General features: G+C 39.8%; 1 protein-coding gene across 2 annotated transcripts in view; it reads right to left on the bottom strand.

Moving 5' to 3' along the window:
- Window positions 1-308: 308 nt before the first annotated feature.
- The window catches only part of ube3d (ubiquitin protein ligase E3D), a 34866-nt gene continuing 16329 nt past the window's right edge, over window positions 309-18845 (bottom strand). The window contains exon 10 of one of the 2 annotated variants that reach the window (XM_035164481.2): window positions 309-759. In XM_035164481.2, coding sequence (XP_035020372.1) covers window positions 694-759 — 66 coding nt within the window. In that variant the 3' untranslated portion in view covers window positions 309-693. Of the gene's footprint in view, window positions 760-11547; window positions 12126-18845 lie in introns of those variants that run through there. The other variant, XM_035164482.1, reaches the window with a different exon arrangement.

Raw genomic sequence — 18845 nt, 5'->3', positions numbered from 1 at the left:
GCAGTACAGTGAATGTAGAACAGCAGCTGCATTGCTTTTAGAAATAAATTCACAAAGAGCGTTAGCCTCTGATAGATACTACTGCTGTAGTCAAACACACACACACACACACACACACGGCATTACATTGATTATTTTCATTCTAATGCTAAATCTTACACTTTCCTAACAGCAAACAGACCTTACCCTAACCTAGGTTTAATGATTTATGGGGACACATCTCATTAGCAAACACAAATAAGAAAATGCTGGAAATCTGGGGAAGAAAATGGGAAATATCCTGGAAATTAAATGAGTAGGTCTTCAAAAATTGGAAAAATACTGAGTTGAATGGAATGGAATGAGCCACAATAATAGCTAATTTAACATAAGAAATAAAAGCTTTTTGAATTGTTTACTGATTTTATGTTTATTTTGACCCCTAATGTTAATCATTTAATGAACAGTATTATTTATTATTGTGTTCTGCTTTAGTTTGGATTTTTCTGATAACTTTTTCCTGCATCGTGTCAGTTTCAGTAATCCATACTTTGTTAGCCTTCCATGTGTGTATAACAACCAAGACCTTAAAATGGAGCCCTTTCTCCTGGGAGCCCCAGTGAACGTGGAAATACTTACATTCACTTTTCTCCAGTTACAATCTCGGCCCCCAGTTGTCAAGTACGTCGTTCTGCCCCTTTGCGCTCCGTCTTGTCATTTTCTATTCTCCGTATGAAATGAGACGAGACTCCATGCCAGCAAAGCAGTCTGGCAGCAGCGCTGGAGAATAATGAAATAGGTTTCAGACACAGGCTCAGACAGCCCCTCGACAGATGAAATGCAATATTCTGAGAGTGCTGTGTAACATGATCTTCATAAGTAGATATCGGATAGTTCTTCATGATACCTATATTACCATCCACAAGCCAACGCTTTGGGCAATTAGGATCTCTCCGGTTGCAGTGCATGAGCCAATCCAAGATGAGAAGGATAAAAACTCAATTAGCTTTTGTGGTGTGCTGCCCACTCTACATACAGGCTCACATATTACATCATTTCTTTTCTTATTGGTTTATCGTCACTACTTGGCTGTTGATTTGAAAATCCAATTTCTCCTGGTAAAACCAAATTCTTGCAACTCACTGAAGTAGAAAAAAGTTCAGCTCAAGAAGGATTAATAGATCATGCTCTCTCGCAAATCCTTTGAACAATGTGGGGATAAACATGAACAGAAAACCTGATCAGACAACCGGCCCTGAGTTAGGGTTCCATGATTGGAAACCAAAGGTATGTTCGTAAAGTCATTGCATTTTTAGTCTTCATAATGGATAAACTGACACCAAATGTACAATTTCTCTTGATACGTTCCCTTTTATCTTTTTCTCATTTTCTATTTTTGTCAGCCCTCAGAGACGCCCTTTGTCAAAGAATCATTTATTTCACACGAATCCTGGTAATTCAATAAAATCTGGATTACAAAGTAGAGAAGGGGGTGGGATAATATCTGTAGGGCATTGTTCCTCCACAAATATCTCTTTGATTGGATGGAGAACAAGCAGATTAAAGAAATGAGGCAAACCAGCTGCATTAAATACGATTATACTCAATTCCAGCCAGGTCTTTTTCAGTTCGCTGCTACGACGTATGTCACATTGCATTTGCATGCAGTGAATGTACTGTAATGCAATGCTTGGTTACTGAAGTGACTCAAGATCACTTTTCTCAGAATCTTGAGATACAAAACTGTCATTGACACATAATTCTAAACAATAAAAATGTGTGTAAGCTTGTGTTGCCTTTAAGCCTTGGATGAGCATGGCTTCATATGCTAGCTACCTCGTGTCCGAGGTAACTGAATTGACGGCTAATGTTAATGTTAGTAAATGTGATTGAGGGGCAGTTCATTACACCACGGTCATGAAAAGTGACATTAGGAAATAAAATGTGTCACAATAAAATGTGACATTGTGGAATAACAAGTGGCATCAAAAAATAGAAGTGTAATTGGTAAAAATGTTACAAAAGAAAATCAGGCTTTAAAAAAGGGAAGTTTGAGCTACAAACCACAGAACTACAAAACTCTGTATTTATGATAGCAAGTTTATATTTTCATATTTATGTTTCAATTTCCCTTACTTTTTCACACTAACTTTTTATCTTATTTCTATTAATAGGTAATTTAATATTGAACTGAAAATTGTCTTTTCATATTAAGATTTTACATACAACAGCGAGTCAACCTTTATGATATGACATGACCTACTGCTGTAGAAGAATACCCAATAATATATAAAGCTCCTCCATGACCAACAAAAACATTAAAATGGTACTGTAATTTGAATGGGTCAGTATGATCCAATTATATAATACATGTTATAATTAAACAGCTTTAAGCAATCCATTTCACATTGTTTTTTATTTTATTAACATAGAGAGTAAGGTAGAGAGTGATATGACATGCAGCAAAGATCCATGCAAGAACTTTATAGTTCACTTCCGTCATATTGTTTGTGTCCCAACCTCTAAATAACAAGATTCTTCACTTGTTAAGTCTCAAGATAATTTGGTTAAAAACTCTTAGGCTACTGCATATCCACGATTGATGTCGGAATAAACAACCCGACCTAATATATGCAATGTGCTGTGTGTAATAAATGTTTGTGTCTGTGTTTGTATGTGTGTGAGTATGCGCATTCAAGCATGTGTTTCAAAACTGTTTGGTTCCTTTGAAATATGCTTCATCACAAATCTTTTAGAAAATGAAGTACTGCAGATTGTGAGTTAATTTACCTTCACAGACATCAGGTATGCTCCAGCTTTAATTAGTGAGGAAGATACTATCGGAAGGTGTGTATCAGTACGTGTGAGAGGGTGTACAAAGTCAAGTAGACAGCTGCTGTAGAAAAATGAAAAGCTTCCTCCTCGTTGTGCCCATTAGCAGAGTTTTCAAACATCCCTCTCTCATCAGCAGTGAGCCTAAACAAGGTTGGCAGGGTTGCAGGCAATAATACTGTGGTACACTGATATTAAAAAGAGCAATGTAAAATGTTAATTACAACTTATCGGCTGTGCATGCACATGCACTGTAATCACATCGTCGTCTCAACTGGCCAGTTAGTCACCATCCCTCAGTAATAACTGCGCTTTCACAACAAGCGTCGATGAGGTGCATCCTATAAGCGCTGCAACCCCGCGACACACAATAACATCGGCGAACACAAGCTGGGTCTTCAGGGCCTGCAGCGCACTCCTACAGCAACTTTGTACTACAATGATGGATCTGCTCAAGTCCTAAAGAAGCTATTGGATAACAAGCAGAGACAGAGGGAGATCAAAGCAGAGAGGCTGCTGTAATAACATCCCCTGCTTGAGACGCTGACAGGCCTGAGAGGCATCATTTAGTGGTATGAAAACAACAGAGAGCTGTAAGGCTCACACACAGAAGCTGCACTATACACTTGGTTTCTACTGAAATGCTTTGTGGAATTAAACTCTGAAAACAGCTGATTGTTTGCTACGTTTCTACAATGAAATGATTATGCGAAACAATATTGTGAATTGTGAACACGCAATAAGTGACAATAATGGGGTGGTTGTTATTTTAAAGTAGATACTAAATAAAGAAGTACTAAGAAGAAGAAAGATCAGTAATGTCACTTACACAACAATGCCTGTCTAAACTTAGCTAACATAGGGGACTGGTAAAACAAGACCAGTCAGGCAGCAGCAGCCAACCCCTTTAGTTTAGAAGTTACTTAGAGCCATATTCACGGTTAAGTTTGGACAAGTCGAAAATCTTTAGTCATTGTTGAGCTGTGCGTCAACACAGGCGGAATTTCCCACATGTTTCCCAGTCACCTGTCTCACGTGCGTCTGATAGAACAGATACACTTCTATTTTGTTCAGTCCAGTTGTTTCAATTGAGTTTCCACCAGTGTAAATGTGACCTGAAGCATTTTTCCTCCATTTCATGCACATAACAAGAGTGATAGTCTATTGGGCTCTGAGCACAAATGTGGGTATCTTATACTCAGTACTGCATCGTATATGTGGAGACATGAAGGGGTTGCTGATGCTTTGCTAACCTGCTATTCACGTTAAATCTCTGATGTAGATGTGCTGTTTGGTAACATTTTACGTTTGGTTTAAATGTCATTGTCTTCAATGTCACACCGGCAGTTTGTAAAACTGGCTTAAGCTTCCAAAGCCGAACCAAGTAAAATTAATAGATGGGGTCTTAAAGGTGTGGTAAGCGATTCTGGGGAATGACCAAACCAAAACAAACACACCCGTCCCTTCCCTGCTCTTTCAGTAGCTCCACCCCCCACATTCATGCACATGCGCACATTGCCAAGCCGAACCACTACCTCTTCATCCCTTTTCATCCCTTTAACGCTTGGTGGTCTCTCCATCATTGAAACACATCACCGATGCTCTGGCAGGTCTTCGCCCTTTCCTTATTTTGCTATTTTCTTACTTTCTCTAGTCTAGGGGCATACAGTACACTGTATTTTTCAGTTATCCTCAGTGGTACCATAACAACCCTGCTGACATCATCTGGGTAACTTTATAAAACAGAGACATTCTAAACTGTTTTCATAGGTTGAACAGTACTCTCCACATTGAGTAAAATGATTGAATTGTGGGAGTGCCTCTTTTGGACTGAACAAGATTAGATGTTTTTTTAAATATTGCATGTTAATCTTGGTCATCAGAGTCAAATCTCCATATGAAATGATTCTCTGTTTCTACTTCACGTAAGTCTTAGTGGGTGAGGCAAAGACCTTTTTTTATGAGTATATTATTTTTGTCATTGTGTTAAAATGATAATTTCATGCAAAGATATGCAAATACCACAGGATGGTAATTATAAAGATGTCACTGGTGAAAATGTCTTTGTCCTGCAGATAATGACGTGTACAGCAATTAAAGCAAGGAAAAAAACTGTGCGTGTGTGTCACCCCCGCCAACCAGTCTTTCCTCTGCAAAAATTACATTAAATACTTTTCATATCGTGAGCGTGATTCAGTCTCCATGTACAGCACAGCGTAGTGCAGCACAGTACAACAAAAGTAGCCTTTGGCAAATTGGAGTGAATCATTTCTTAACTTTGTTACAGAAGCCATTAAAGTCAATACAATGCCAGAGCCAGAGGCAACACGAGGACAGGCTCTGTTACAGAAGAGAGGCAGTGGACACAAGCACGTCAAATATTGCGTTCCAAGTTCTAACGTTTCAATATCACGACTTGTTAGACTTTTTGTGAAAGTCCACAAAAACAATAGACCTGCACCGTCCACAAAATTTGACAGGAATAGTTTATTTCTCTTGATTGAGGAGGCGAAACAAGAAGCGAAGAGCTGAGAAATAACTCAGAGAAATGTTATACGACATTATGCTCAGTGACGGCTAGATCATTTTCTGTTTAACAGTGAATAAAGCTTTTACAACATCGTCAGTTATTCTTAATTCTTTTTTTCCCCTAGACCAGGTTAAATGCTGGTATTTCATTAGTTTGAGTTGGATTTTTCTGATGTTTGTAACATCATGGAGACTTCCCTAGCCAGCCCAGCATTGAGGTAATACTGAAAGAAGACAGAATAAATTTTAAGAAAATGTAAGGGTCAATTATATTCTCAAGCTGCAGGAGGTAAGCTACTGCAGGAATAAAGGGTCACTTTGACAAGAAAGTTGATGAGATGATGCTCTTGGCTTGTCTAAACACCCTCCCCCTCCCCCTCCACCTGTCGCCTCTGTGGGATAGCGGGGGTCTTTTTTTGTCTCAGCAACAAACCCTCCACTGAATAAAGGCTTCTTTTGAACAGAGCGAGCTGCCTGGGAGACCAACGTGCAGAGGGAACTATAATTTGGAAGCGACTGCGGGAAATGGGACTCTCACACCTCAAAACATTAATGCCTCAGAGACTCATAATGTGCACAGGCCTGGAACCATTCAGAAAACTGGACGCCGTCTCATCACAATGAATCCCATCTAAAGATAGATCCATAGAAATATATTGGAACTGACAAAAGGATCTCTTTGGCAAGACGCAATGGGTAACACACAAACTGGCACACAGAAACTGTGGACACCGTCCTGGTTGGCCAGTGGGAATGTGTCTCTGCCTATTATTCACTTTGGTCCCAGGTTTCTACTTTTCCTTGGTTTATCATGTGAAGGATGTGTTGCTGCAGGGTTCTGGAGGTCAGGTCTGCTCCACTAACAGAAGGCCTCTTTATCTGGAGGCTGCAATCAGCTGAAACTCCTGGAGAAAGCGAGGGGGAGGACAGTAGAGAAATGTGCTGACCAATTTTGTGCCCTCTTCTCATTTCTCTCCCTAGATACAGTGTCTTTATGTTCTATAAATGCTAGAAAGATGGACACTCCAATTTTATCTACTGGTTTTCACATTTGTGGAAAAAATGTCTATGCCATTAAGGTTTATCTACCACACAAGCAGCCTGGCTGTCAGTCCACCACTCTGAGTCAGACTGACCATTTATACAACTGAAACTGCAATTGTTTTTAACAGATATTCATGTTCCCCAAAGGATAATTTGGCAAAGACATTTGTACTCCTCAGAGGAAGGTGCCTCCTGATTTAAATGATCCTCGATGAGCTTTGTCAGACAACTATTGACTGGATTGCTATGCGTCTCACCTTTAAGGTAACTGTAATAGATTTGCTGTTCCTAGAACCAATACCAGGTAGAAAAAAATCAATTCAATTAATGACCAAATCTATGGAAAACTAATGACATTCACTTCGGAGTCAGCTACACTTTGTGTGTTTATTCCCAAATATTAACAGGCCAACATGCTGAAATGCTAAATTAGGTTTGCATGTTAGCATTGTCAATGGGAACATTACAGCAAAGGGGAGTAGTTAACATTTACCTCATTGCACTGCTGTACCTAACAGTAGACTCTTACCATGTGTTCAGACAGAATGCAAGGCCACTTTTAGAAGCAGCAATAATTTCAATGTTAACAGAAAACATGAGTGGGTGCAATATTGACAAGTAGCAGCCCGAACAGAGACATAGAGACACCCCAGGATGTGATGAATCTGCTTCATAAATGTACAGGACTCTGGGGAAAAATAGAAAAGACCGGAGTAAAATAACAGAAAGAACAGGGTTTGTGACACAAACAAGCACACTCCAAAACACATGTTTGGTTTGTCCCTTTCTAGCTTACTCAGCTTCTTAAGGAAAACCAACTCAACATCCCTTTGTCCGAACAAACCTGGAGTCTTGTTGCAATCTGTGCATTTTGAACACATTGCTCAGGTTAATGTAGATGTTTTGTTCCTAAATACCTGGGTAGAGATTTCTTATAATGTACCTTTGTCAAGATCTAGGCTATTTCACATCCACCACAACACAAGGAAGAATCTGATATCTGATATTACTACAAGAACGGCAACAGCAACACCAAGAGCTTCACCCATGGGATGAGCAGAGAAGACATGAATCTCTGTAGATTGGACCATTTGTCTTAGCCATGAGTGCTGACAGATTGCCCCCTTGTTAGCGTCCCTCAGCTCCATCTCATCCTGTTCCCAATTCGATCCCATCCCTCATTTAGATCCTCCCTGTCCTACAGCAGTACCAGACGTGCACTGCTGTCATCTCATTCATGGGAGACGACTGAATGATCAGTCTTTGCTAAATAGTTAATAATAACTTTAGTTAGATCTGACTGTAATCTAAGCAAACTGTAATCTGTCAAATGCGGTGTGTTACATTACCTCTTCATAGGTCATATTTAATTTCTTCATCATTAAATCTTTTGCTCAACTTCAACTTGAATCACGGTCTTACAGAAGGCAAACCCACAAACGATTTATTTCCCCGAGTGTGGATTAGCAGCAACAAGAAACTTAACTGCTTCTTTTCTTGTAAATAATACAAGGCAAGCCTATCTGATAATCAGTTTGATAAGAATTTTGCCCCACTGACAGCAGGGCAAAAGCTTATCTGTCTCCAGACTCAGAAGTAGCAGTCGATACGTTTTACCGCGGGCTGGAGGAGATATCAAACTGCAGCAGCGGCAGAAACCGCATCCTGTCACCCCGTTTCCAGCAGGGCTTCCATCTCCTCTGTCAGCTGTCAGCTCAGAATGTCTCGTACCTGTCAGACCAGAGCTTTCTACTCAGTCTGTCTCTGTCTGCCTCACTACCAACGACATAGAAATGAGGTTTTGCATCACGAGTGAAAATCAGAAGCGGATGTTTATTCTACAACCTAAACAACAGAAATACTGTGGACATATTTGACAAGTTTCATTCCCACATACTGTATTTTCACATTGGACTCGTCACTTGATGACAGTAAGCAGTTTCCTGTCTGACATTGCGCTGTCACAAGCATTATAAACTCTGAAAATGCTTTCTGAATGTCTCTTTTGAGATTTTTTCTTTTTGCCTTGTGCTCTCTAAGACAGCTCTGTCATTTTACCCTGGGAGAAGATTGACTCCGTGGTCTGTACCTGCTCGAAGGCTTGACATGGGTTTGCTCTGAGTTTGCCACTGAGATTTGCTGGGACCAATGGACAAACTAATGAGCCCCTGAAGGCCCCACTGATATGCCCCATGGCCTTGTTAGAATGCCAATATGGGAGAGTTCAGAAGGACTGAGGTGTAGGGTGTAAGGGCTTGGGTAGTTGCTAGAGTTAAAGGAGGGAAGTGAGGGAAGCTAGAGGGGGAGAAAGCATGACTTTGGAACTGAGAAAACAGTGAAACATGACAGAGTCTAGAGCCATGCTAGTGCATGGCTAGTGCAGCCTTTTGAGCATAATGCCAACACCAGCATACTAACTAGCTCACAGCTAACACGCTGACATCATAACGTGTTGCTAAGATTCACCAAAGTAGAGCTGCAGCTGATAATAATGGTCAGAATCCAAAGTGTCGCACAAAATATCAGGTCTTATCTTCTGGGAGCAGTAAATATCCTAATTTAATTTTGTGCCAATCCCCTTCATTTAGGTTGAGATATTGGACAGGACAGTGAAAAGTTTCACAAGTATTTGCAAGTATTTGTCCTCTGGGCACCATGATATATACCATGGTATATCTGTTGTGGGAACAAAGGGAAGAGTTGGGACTTAAAGCAGTACTCCTATGACTCCTTTGCAATCCTATGAAAACTACGGATAGTACCATGTTTATCATGATGTTTTTGTGTTTATTTTTCACATTCAGAGTGACTCAGTTAAAAGAGCAAAGATTCTGTGATCCCTCTCTCGCAGAACTCCCAAGACTCTCAGGATAGATGACCCATTAGGATTGGGTGACTAAAATGGCAACTCAATCTAATGCCTCATTTCCTCTCAGAGATGAGACAAGCTTTATGGCTTGACCTCTCCCAAAAGGATCTTATTCTTTCTACAGTGGCCACGTTGTAATCTCACACATCACTGTCTCGCTTAATATGAAAATAATATCAAACACATTAGTGAAGTTATAGGCCTGGAAAATCCAATTTGAAATTCATACTGTGGCATTCGTACACTTGATCACTAAATGTGTTACGTCACGGGTGGTTTTAAGGGACATTTATCTTGAATAGGACGAAAGACATAGAGAAAATAGGGAGTTCTGTGTTGAGAGATGCTTTAAGTTTCACAGTTTACGACCAGTCTGAGTACTGGTGTCTGCGTACAGCATTCTTTGAAACCATGCCGAATACAACATATAGTAACACAATAACATATATTTGCTGTCAGGAGAAAGCAAGATATCCAAGATGATTGATGACAGTAGCAGGTTAGATTTTTTTATTGTGAGATTTGTATCCACAGTAACGGCATTTCTCCATTACCAAATATCTCAAAGAATAGGCAATTTCATGGATTCCAATGAAATTTTTTTTGCAGACATTCATAGTCCTTATACAGAATTTACTGCACGCTAGCAACACACGAGCAGGCAAAATCTGTCCTCCACCATGGACTAGTAATTACTAAAGCTCAAGATGAAGAAGACCTTTGTTCAGACTGATATTTTTCATGAGATACGAGTCTGAAAATTCTAATGAGCTTCACAGTGTCAACAGACCGGGGTGTTCTGGCCAAAAAACTTTTAATTTGACACTTCCATTGTCTATCATCAAGGGGAGAAAGACAAAGAATGCATATAGCTCCTCAAGGCTACTGGGTGACTGTGTCTGTCGGTGTGTTCAAAACAGCAGCGGCAGCCAGTAATGTGGAGAAGCTCCTTCTGCTCAGCGGTCTTGAAACAAATGGGTTATTTAGAGCCTACTTCATTTGCACTTGTGGAGAAAGGGCAGAAAGGAAATGAGAACCCCTTGACGGTTCAGTGTTAGACGTATTTAATTAGCCAATTCACTCTCTGCTTTGCCGCCTCAGCAGGCACAATACTTCTTTGTATTTTTAAAAGTAATTGTCACTTGCAGCATCAGCATTCAGCAGATCCAGGCATGTACTCCAAAAAAATTGCCTTGGCCTTACTAAGAGCTTGTAAAAATAGACACAGTCCACTGTTATGCTGCCTTGCTGGTCAGATTAACTATGGACACTGATGCCATGTTCGGCAGGCATGAATAGAGGTGAGAGCATCATGAGCTCCAGTGATCAGTCATGGATTTTGGTTTACTCAACTGACTGAGCTCTGCCGGCAGCTTTGATGGTTGATAGATTTGACATGTTACACCTTTCTCATCTGATCCACACAGCATTTATGTAAAAATATTAAACTGTTATTTTTGTATATAGATCTCACTGTATCAAGACTTAGTGTCTTAAATCTATGAGGTTACATGCAGCCGCGCTTTGATTTAATGCTAACACAACACTCATGCTCACAATTATGTTAATATGCTAATGTGAAGCAGGTATAAAGAGTGTAAAGTGAAACCCCAATTCAGAAAACCTTCTTCAAAACCCCACTCACATCCAGCCTTAAAGCAGAGCCTTTCTCTATTACATCTATTGTGTGGCTCACTTGGATAAATATGATTACAATGGTAGTTAATGGAAAGACACAGTTTTTTGCAGCCTTTAACAAACATTATTTCCCTAAACCAGAAATGTCAACGTCATTATGTTTCATCATCTGGGGAACACGAATAAAATTTAATGGCAGAACATCCAAGATATTTTAGAGTGAAGTATCAAAATGGACTGATAAAATGATGAATAAATATTTTCCAATCCCCAAATTAACACTGCAGACTGTAAGAACTCCTTGCCCGTCTCGAATCAGGATGAAGTCTTGAAATTGACGAGTGAATAACATTTCAAATTAAAAGGTCCATTTTCAGAGTTTAACCATACCATTTCACAACGATCCATGCTACCACGCACGTTACATAAATACCATCAATCATTGACATGCTCTCCCAAATAAACCCACAATGAGACAAAAATCACCTAGCTCCACAAGCTGTAATTACACTGGAGTGGAGGATGCACTGCTGTACCCCGGGGCTGAAGTGCCTCTATAATAAGCTTTCATCAAGAGCCAAGTCAAGAACAATGTCCCACATATCAACAAGCAGTGCTCTCCAGTAGAGAGTAAAAAAGAATGAAAGAGGCGATAGTTTCAAAATACAACAGTTTATTATGTTTTAGTTGCCCATGGTAAGAAATATACAAAGCAAGAGTTTTGAAATGGACAAACTGTTTGAACTGTACAAATACAGGCATTAGTCATTACACTTATACAAGGATAATGACACATTTGGATCCAAAATTATGAAACAATTACTAAGACATGCATCTATCTATTAAAAAAAAAAAAGTTTGATGATGACACTCTCCTTTCAACTTTTGCGTTTACTGGAGGTCTGTTAACATAAAGCAGCCTGGCAACAACCTGTGTCAACATGAATCTGCTGGCAGGTGATGATGCATTGCTGAACATGTGAACAGAAGCAACCAGGAACCACAGCTAGACAACGCCAGACAAGCTATTCCACGCTGGCTGCATTTTCTTCTTCTGTTATCTCCATTCTTATTCATTACTGGAAATCTGTGCAGGATATCACCTTGACATATACAAACATATGTACATGAGGTTCCACTTTAAGCTGCCACTTGAATTCTCCACCGAGAGTGACGAGTAGAGTCATGACCTCATGGTTTCTGAGCTTTCGCCTCAGAGTCTCAGGTATGCCACCTAAAAACAGATTAAGAATTTGTTAAATTTATGTGTGACACTTGTGATGCATGAGAATAAACTGAAAACAGTTTAACTTTTTTCTTCCAAAAAATTAACTTTTTACTGTAAAAATAAGGATTTTGGTTCCACGAAGCACAGACGTAGTGGATCTCAATGGTCTGCTGATCGGCACGGCAACACATTATCTGCGGTTAACGTCTTCCAACAATAAAAAACCACAGGTGGTAGAGTTTTAATCAATTTCAAAAACACACATTCAGATAAACAAAGCCCAGAAAACAAATCAGCTCAGCTCGGTCCTCCCTCTCTCTCTCTCTTCCTCCATCTGCTATTCCTGGGTGTTTGCCTGCTGCAGACAATGGCTGCGCTCCACTGAGGGCTCTATATTGGGATGATGGATGAGGGCATTTGCCTCACTCAAGGCCCTGTCTTCTCCATTCCCATGCCAATGCCTGCTCGCCACTCAAGCGCATCAATGGTAATTCATACAAATGATAACAAACGGCAACTAGAGGGGAGCCGCTGCTAAAACAACTTAGAGTCCCAGAAAAAGAAGACAAAGGGTGATAAGGAAACAGTGCAATGGAGGTGTAGATGGGGGAGAGTGGCTGGCTTGTGATGGTTTAAGCTGAGAAAATTAAGGAGGAAAGAGTGTGTATTGCTCTTATTTACCTTGAAAAGATGCTGTTTAACAAGGAACAAAAACCAAACCTCGTTCTGTGGAGCTGTACAGCAGCGGACAAAAAAAAAGCCTTTCTGGGCGTGTCAAGACTGAATGTAGAAAACCTCGGCAGAAAGACAGGGATACTGGAGTTGCTCCTGATCTAAGCACCGAAAATCTTATTTTAAAACTGAATTATTTCATTCACACAACACAACGACTACACATTACAATAAAAGTAAAAGTCTAACTTAAAGGTCTGAATAGATTTGTTAGATATTTATTAGGAGTTCAACACTCAAAAACCCAGGTAAGCAAAGACCCCATGACTGTCATCACATCGATTCATACTCTGATTGGAGCAGATCACCTTTTCCTAGCTGAGCCTTGCCATCTTCAAACCAGTAACTGATTAACGACAACAAATGTCTTCAGTCAAATAAACAAAACGCTTTTAAATATTAAAATCGTGGTTAAAAACTGGTATTGCTAGGACCATGCTGGACATCTTTGTATGTACACTTCAAACAAAGAAACAAATCCAGCACATCTGTCGAATTCAGTCAAATGAGTAATCTCGGTGACTGCCAATGTGTGGATATGATGGTAAGTTGCCAGCGAAGCTAATTTTGGAACACTACAGGTGATTCCTCTACTGTGCAACATCACCTGTCGACTCTGAGCTCTGCTACCAGCTGGCAAAAGGCTTTAAGGACAAATCATGAAAACAAGCCAGCGTTTGAACAGAGGACTCACTACTTCCTACTTGCTCTGGGTGAGTACTATATTTTTGACTCAACTGTTATGAGAAGCCACACAAAATAAGGTCCTCAGTTTGTATTCAACAGAGTAAATTACATGAAGGTCTTTAAACAGCACTTTGGAGCTTCACACACACACACACACACACACACACACACACACACACACACACACACACACACACACACACACACACACACACACACACACACACACACAATATCATCACTGTAGCAAGAGATTACCTTTGGTAGTTTTATTTTCCATCTCTACAAAAGAGCCCTTTAGTTGAAGGGACTTTACAGATGTCTCGGCATTTAGAGGTACTGAGACAATGACACAGGGCTGGTGTTAAGGAAGTCCTTTGAGCAAACACACACAGTCTTTGATGGTTGGTGCCCGCGACTCTGTTATCATAACACTCCAAATTTGGCAAGCAGAACAGAGAATATTTCATCCCAAGTTCCCACATGAAGGGAGAGACAGAAAGATGTGTGGAAGTGTAATAGAGTGATGAAAGAAATATGTTGCTGCTCCACAGAAAATTAAACTCAGAGGAGCATCCTGCAGTTCAAGCAGATACATGAAACAGCCGAGGGAATAAATGAACAAAGCCACTGATCTCTATATAATGATGCATTTTATTATTGTCCTTTGGCATTTGTCCACCCTACCCCATGAATGTGATCCAATTTCGAGAAAAGGAATCGCAACAATTGGTTCTGAATTGGGGACACATGAACTGATAAGTGCCTTGAAAGTGTGAGATCTCAACACACTCTTGACAACAAGCAGTGGGTTTATGCAGCTGTCATGAAGTTGTGATTAGCCTGAATGCTATATCTTAGTTGTTGAGTGCATGCATGATTCATGAAGAGCATCCCATTACCTGCCAAACAACATGATTTAACATGGTAGCTTAGGAGAAGATACAAAATAAAGAAAAGCCAGCTTAATGAAAGTTTTCCTTCTTCAGTTGTCCCTAAAGCCTGACTGATATGGATAAGGTCAAAACTGATAGTAGGGAGATAAAAAAAATATATATATACACACTACCGTTCAAAAGTTTGTGGTCACCCAGACAATTTCGTGTTTTCCATGAAAACTCACACTTTTATTTATCAAATGAGTTGCAAAATGAATAGAAAATATATTAGAGGTTAGAAATAATGATTTTTATTTGAAATATTAATTTTGTTCTTCAAACTTTGCTTTCGTCAAAGAATGCTCCATTTGCAGCAATTCCAGCATTGCAGACCTTTGGCATTCTAGCTGTTAATTTGTTGAGGTAATCTGTAGAAATGTCACCCCACGCTTCCTGAAGCACCTCCCACAAGTTGGATTGGCTTGATGGGCACTTCTTGCGTACCATACGGTCAAGCTGCTCCCACAACAGCTCAATGGGGTTGAGATCTGGTGACTGCGCTGGCCACTCCATTACAGACAGCATACCAGCTGCCTGCTTCTTCCCTAAATAGTTCTTGCATAATTTGGAGGTGTGCTTTGGGTCATTGTCCTGTTGTAGGAGGAAATTGGCTCCAATCAAGCGCTGTCCACAGGGTATGGCATGGCGTTGCAAAATGGAGTGATAGCCTTCCTTATTTAAAATCCTTTACCTTGTACAAATGTCCCACTTTACCAGCACCAAAGCAGCCCCAGACCATCACATTACCTCCACCATGCTTGACAGATGGCGTCAGGCACTCTTCCAGCATCTTTTCACCTGTTCTGCGTCTCACAAATGTTCTTCTGTGTGATCCAAACACCTCAAACTTTGATTCGTCTGGCCATAACACTTTTTCCAATCTTCCTCTGTCCAATGTCTGTGTTCTTTTGCCCATATCAATCTTTTCTTTTTATTGGCCAGTCTCAGATATGGCTTTGCCACTCTGCCTAGAAGGCCAGCATCCCAGAGTCGCCTCTTCACTGTAGACGTTGACACTGGCGTTTTGCGGGTACCATTTAAAGAAGCTGCCAGTTGAGGACCTGTGAGGCGTCTATTTCTCAAACTAGAGACTCTAATATACTTGTCTTCTTGCTGAGTTGTGCACCGGGGCCTCCCACTTCTCTTTCTACTCTGGTTAGAGCCCGTTTGTGCTGTTCTCTGAAGGGAGTAGTAAACACCATTGTAGGAAATTTTCAGTTTCTTCGCAATTTCTCGCATGGAATAGCCTTCATTTCTAAGAACAAGAATAGACTGGCGAGTTTCACATGAAAGTTCTCTTTTTCTGGCCATTTTGAGAGTATAATCGAACCCACAAATGTGATGCTCCAGATACTCAACTAGCTCAAAGGAAGGCCAGTTTTATAGCTTCTCTCACCAGCAAAACAGTTTTCAGCTGTGCTAACATCATTGCACAAGGGTTTTCTAATCATCCATTAGTCTTCTAAGGCGATTAGCAAACACAATGTACCATTAGAACACTGGAGTGATAGTTGCTGGAAATGGGCCTCTATACACCTATGTAGATATTTCATTAAAAACCAGACGTTTCCACCTAGAATAGTCATTTACCACATTAACAATGTATAGAGTGTATTTCTGATTAATTTAATGTTATCTTCATTGAAAAATAACAGTGCTTTTCTTTGAAAAATAAGGACATTTCTAAGTGACCCCAAACTTTTGAACGGTAGTGTATATATATATAAAATAACTGATCATTATCAAACCTTTATGACATGTAATGTAATTGAGGCTTGATATGTTACACTGTAACCATGAACATTGTTATGAACATTAAACATTTGAAGTAAACACAATTATAACCATATAAGCATTTATTTAATCTAAAATGTAAACAGAAATACACATCTTTTCATTATCACTGATTTTGTAAACTAAAGGTTTTCACATGAGTATGTATCAGCAAACATTAATGCTGATACGAATGTCTGTGAAAGGCTCATGTTTGCCGATTTGTTATCAGCCAATCATCAGTCAGGCTTTAGTCATCTCATATGTAAACCAACTTTTCATAAAAGTTTTATGGAGAAATCTCAACTGATTAGAAAAACAAAAAAATTATTTGATAAAAATACAGATCCAACATATTTGTGTTTGATGTGATCTTTCGCAAATGTATCGTCACAATTTACAGTATACTGCACAGTATTTACCTCCACAAACCTGAGTTCAAATACCTTAAAGCCATAAGCTGCCACAGTAGAAACACAATTGAGCAAGCTAGCATGCGAGTCGAAATAGTTAGCTAAAGTAATAGATCAACTGTTGAATTTGCTAAGAAAGAATGAACAGTTAGTAATGGATCAACAGGTGAAAGGTCCTGCCTCCACTCAAAGTCTGTAGGAGCAAACTTGACCAAACCAACCAACTTCATACTCACTTCATCCAACTGAATGAAAACATCTGGTGACATTACTCACTGTTTCTAGTGCAAAGTAACATCCACTGTAAATCAGTTGACAAGAGCACATTAGGAACAAGAACAATAAGTGTCCATGGATCCCCTTCATGGACACTAACTGAACTCTCATCAGAAGGATCTATGTTGATATAGTTGACAAAAAAAGCCCCCCAAAAAGGCACTGGCTTAGATATCAATATTTGTATTGTACAAATGCCAAAGCAACTTCAGGCTCAGGGCATCCTACACACCATGAGTACAGTATTAATTCTTCATACACTAAAATCTAATTCAGCAAACCTCTTTCGTCACACTGGTGATAAACAACAATGACATGCCAGAAGTACAACATTTTCTTTTATCTTCAGGATACGAGAACATCACAAGCACATTATATCGTCAAGCAGATATCCTGCTGTAAACAGGAATGGAGAACATCACAGACCACCAGCTCTGCTGATAAATTCCCCCTCATCCATTTGTCCACGAGCAATGAATCGCGACGCAAGCATCTTGGCGGAAGTAATTTATTTCGACAAAGTGCAGTCCCTCCTAGTGCGATGCTGTGAGGGCTACAGAAAGAATGAGACGATGTAATGATCGATTGCAGCTCCTCCGTTCGTCATTGTAAAACACAGGATCAAATTTTGAATGGTTCCCTGTCTAACCTCCATGCCGTCTCTGTGGAAGTGAGGAGGAGATTAATGAGGGAGGGGGGTGGTGTCTGTTCCCGGACACGGACACACACACACACACACACACACACACACACACACACACACACACACTCCTGCAGACAGACGTTCCTCCCTCAGGTTAAGACGTAACGCAGTGTTTTAACTTCATTGTTGCAGAAGAAGCGACGCCCCGTTTACCCAGGAACATAAATATGAATTCAGCAGGTTTTTATAAAGATCAGTTGTAAGTGTTTGATGATTAGAAAACAAACAGATGAGCAGAGTCACTTGTTGACCAGCGGAGTGATGCGCCTCAGCGCAGTGGCACTGATTTAAGTTAAGATAAGATAAGAGAAAACTTTATTGATCAACAAACCAGGGAGATTCTGTTGTTACAGCAGCAGGCGGTCAGAATGAGGTAGACAAGAGAATAAAGAAATATAAAAAGGCAATAGAATAGAATACAAATTTAAATTAAATTAATAAAATGCTAGTATGTATATTATATACACCTTTTCACTGTAGTGGTTTGTATGAAATGTTCTAAGTAAAGTGCAGTGGCACAGGATGATTGTACGAGCAAGTAAAATCTGTTTTGTGCATAAGTAAAAGCATTTGTACATAAACACAAATGTGCAAAAACTATTTTTTGGGGTTATTATCGCGATATATATCGATATCGACTGAAATGAAAGAAAATACCGTGATAAGATTTTTTTCCATGTCGCCCAGCCCCAATTTGTGCCCCAAATTTATTCAACCAATCAAATTTAGTAAAGTAGCCCCTATTCACAAATCACAATTTGGGTCATAGAGCTTGACAATCTGTACAAGGTGTGACATCCTCTTTCCTTAACCCTCGACGGGAAAAAAACTTTAAGGGGAAAAAAAAAAAATCAAGAAACCACAAAACCTTTTATGGGATCTTTCTTGGCCAATGTCCCATCCTTGCACCAAGTTTTGTGGAAATCCATTCAGGACTTTTAGCCTAATTGTGCTGATAAACCAGCCAATCAAGAAAACAGCCAATCAACCAATAAACACGGACAGGGGCAAAAACATAACCTTGCATAAGAGGTATTTATAATATTAAGGATTGCCGTATTTCATTGAATCGTCCCAGTAATCCATACAAGTGTGACAGTGAGCCAACATGCACACTACCAGGACCATAAGAGTGAAGCAGCTAGATGGAACTTAAACATATATTCTATCATTTCATATTTAGACTGCAAACTGGCTGAGCTTG

Source organism: Hippoglossus stenolepis, chromosome 8 (assembly GCF_022539355.2).
Source record: "Hippoglossus stenolepis isolate QCI-W04-F060 chromosome 8, HSTE1.2, whole genome shotgun sequence".
Classification (NCBI taxonomy): domain Eukaryota; kingdom Metazoa; phylum Chordata; class Actinopteri; order Pleuronectiformes; family Pleuronectidae; genus Hippoglossus; species Hippoglossus stenolepis.
Note: the sequence above shows the minus strand (reverse complement) of the source record. Positions and strands in the feature narration are given on the sequence as shown.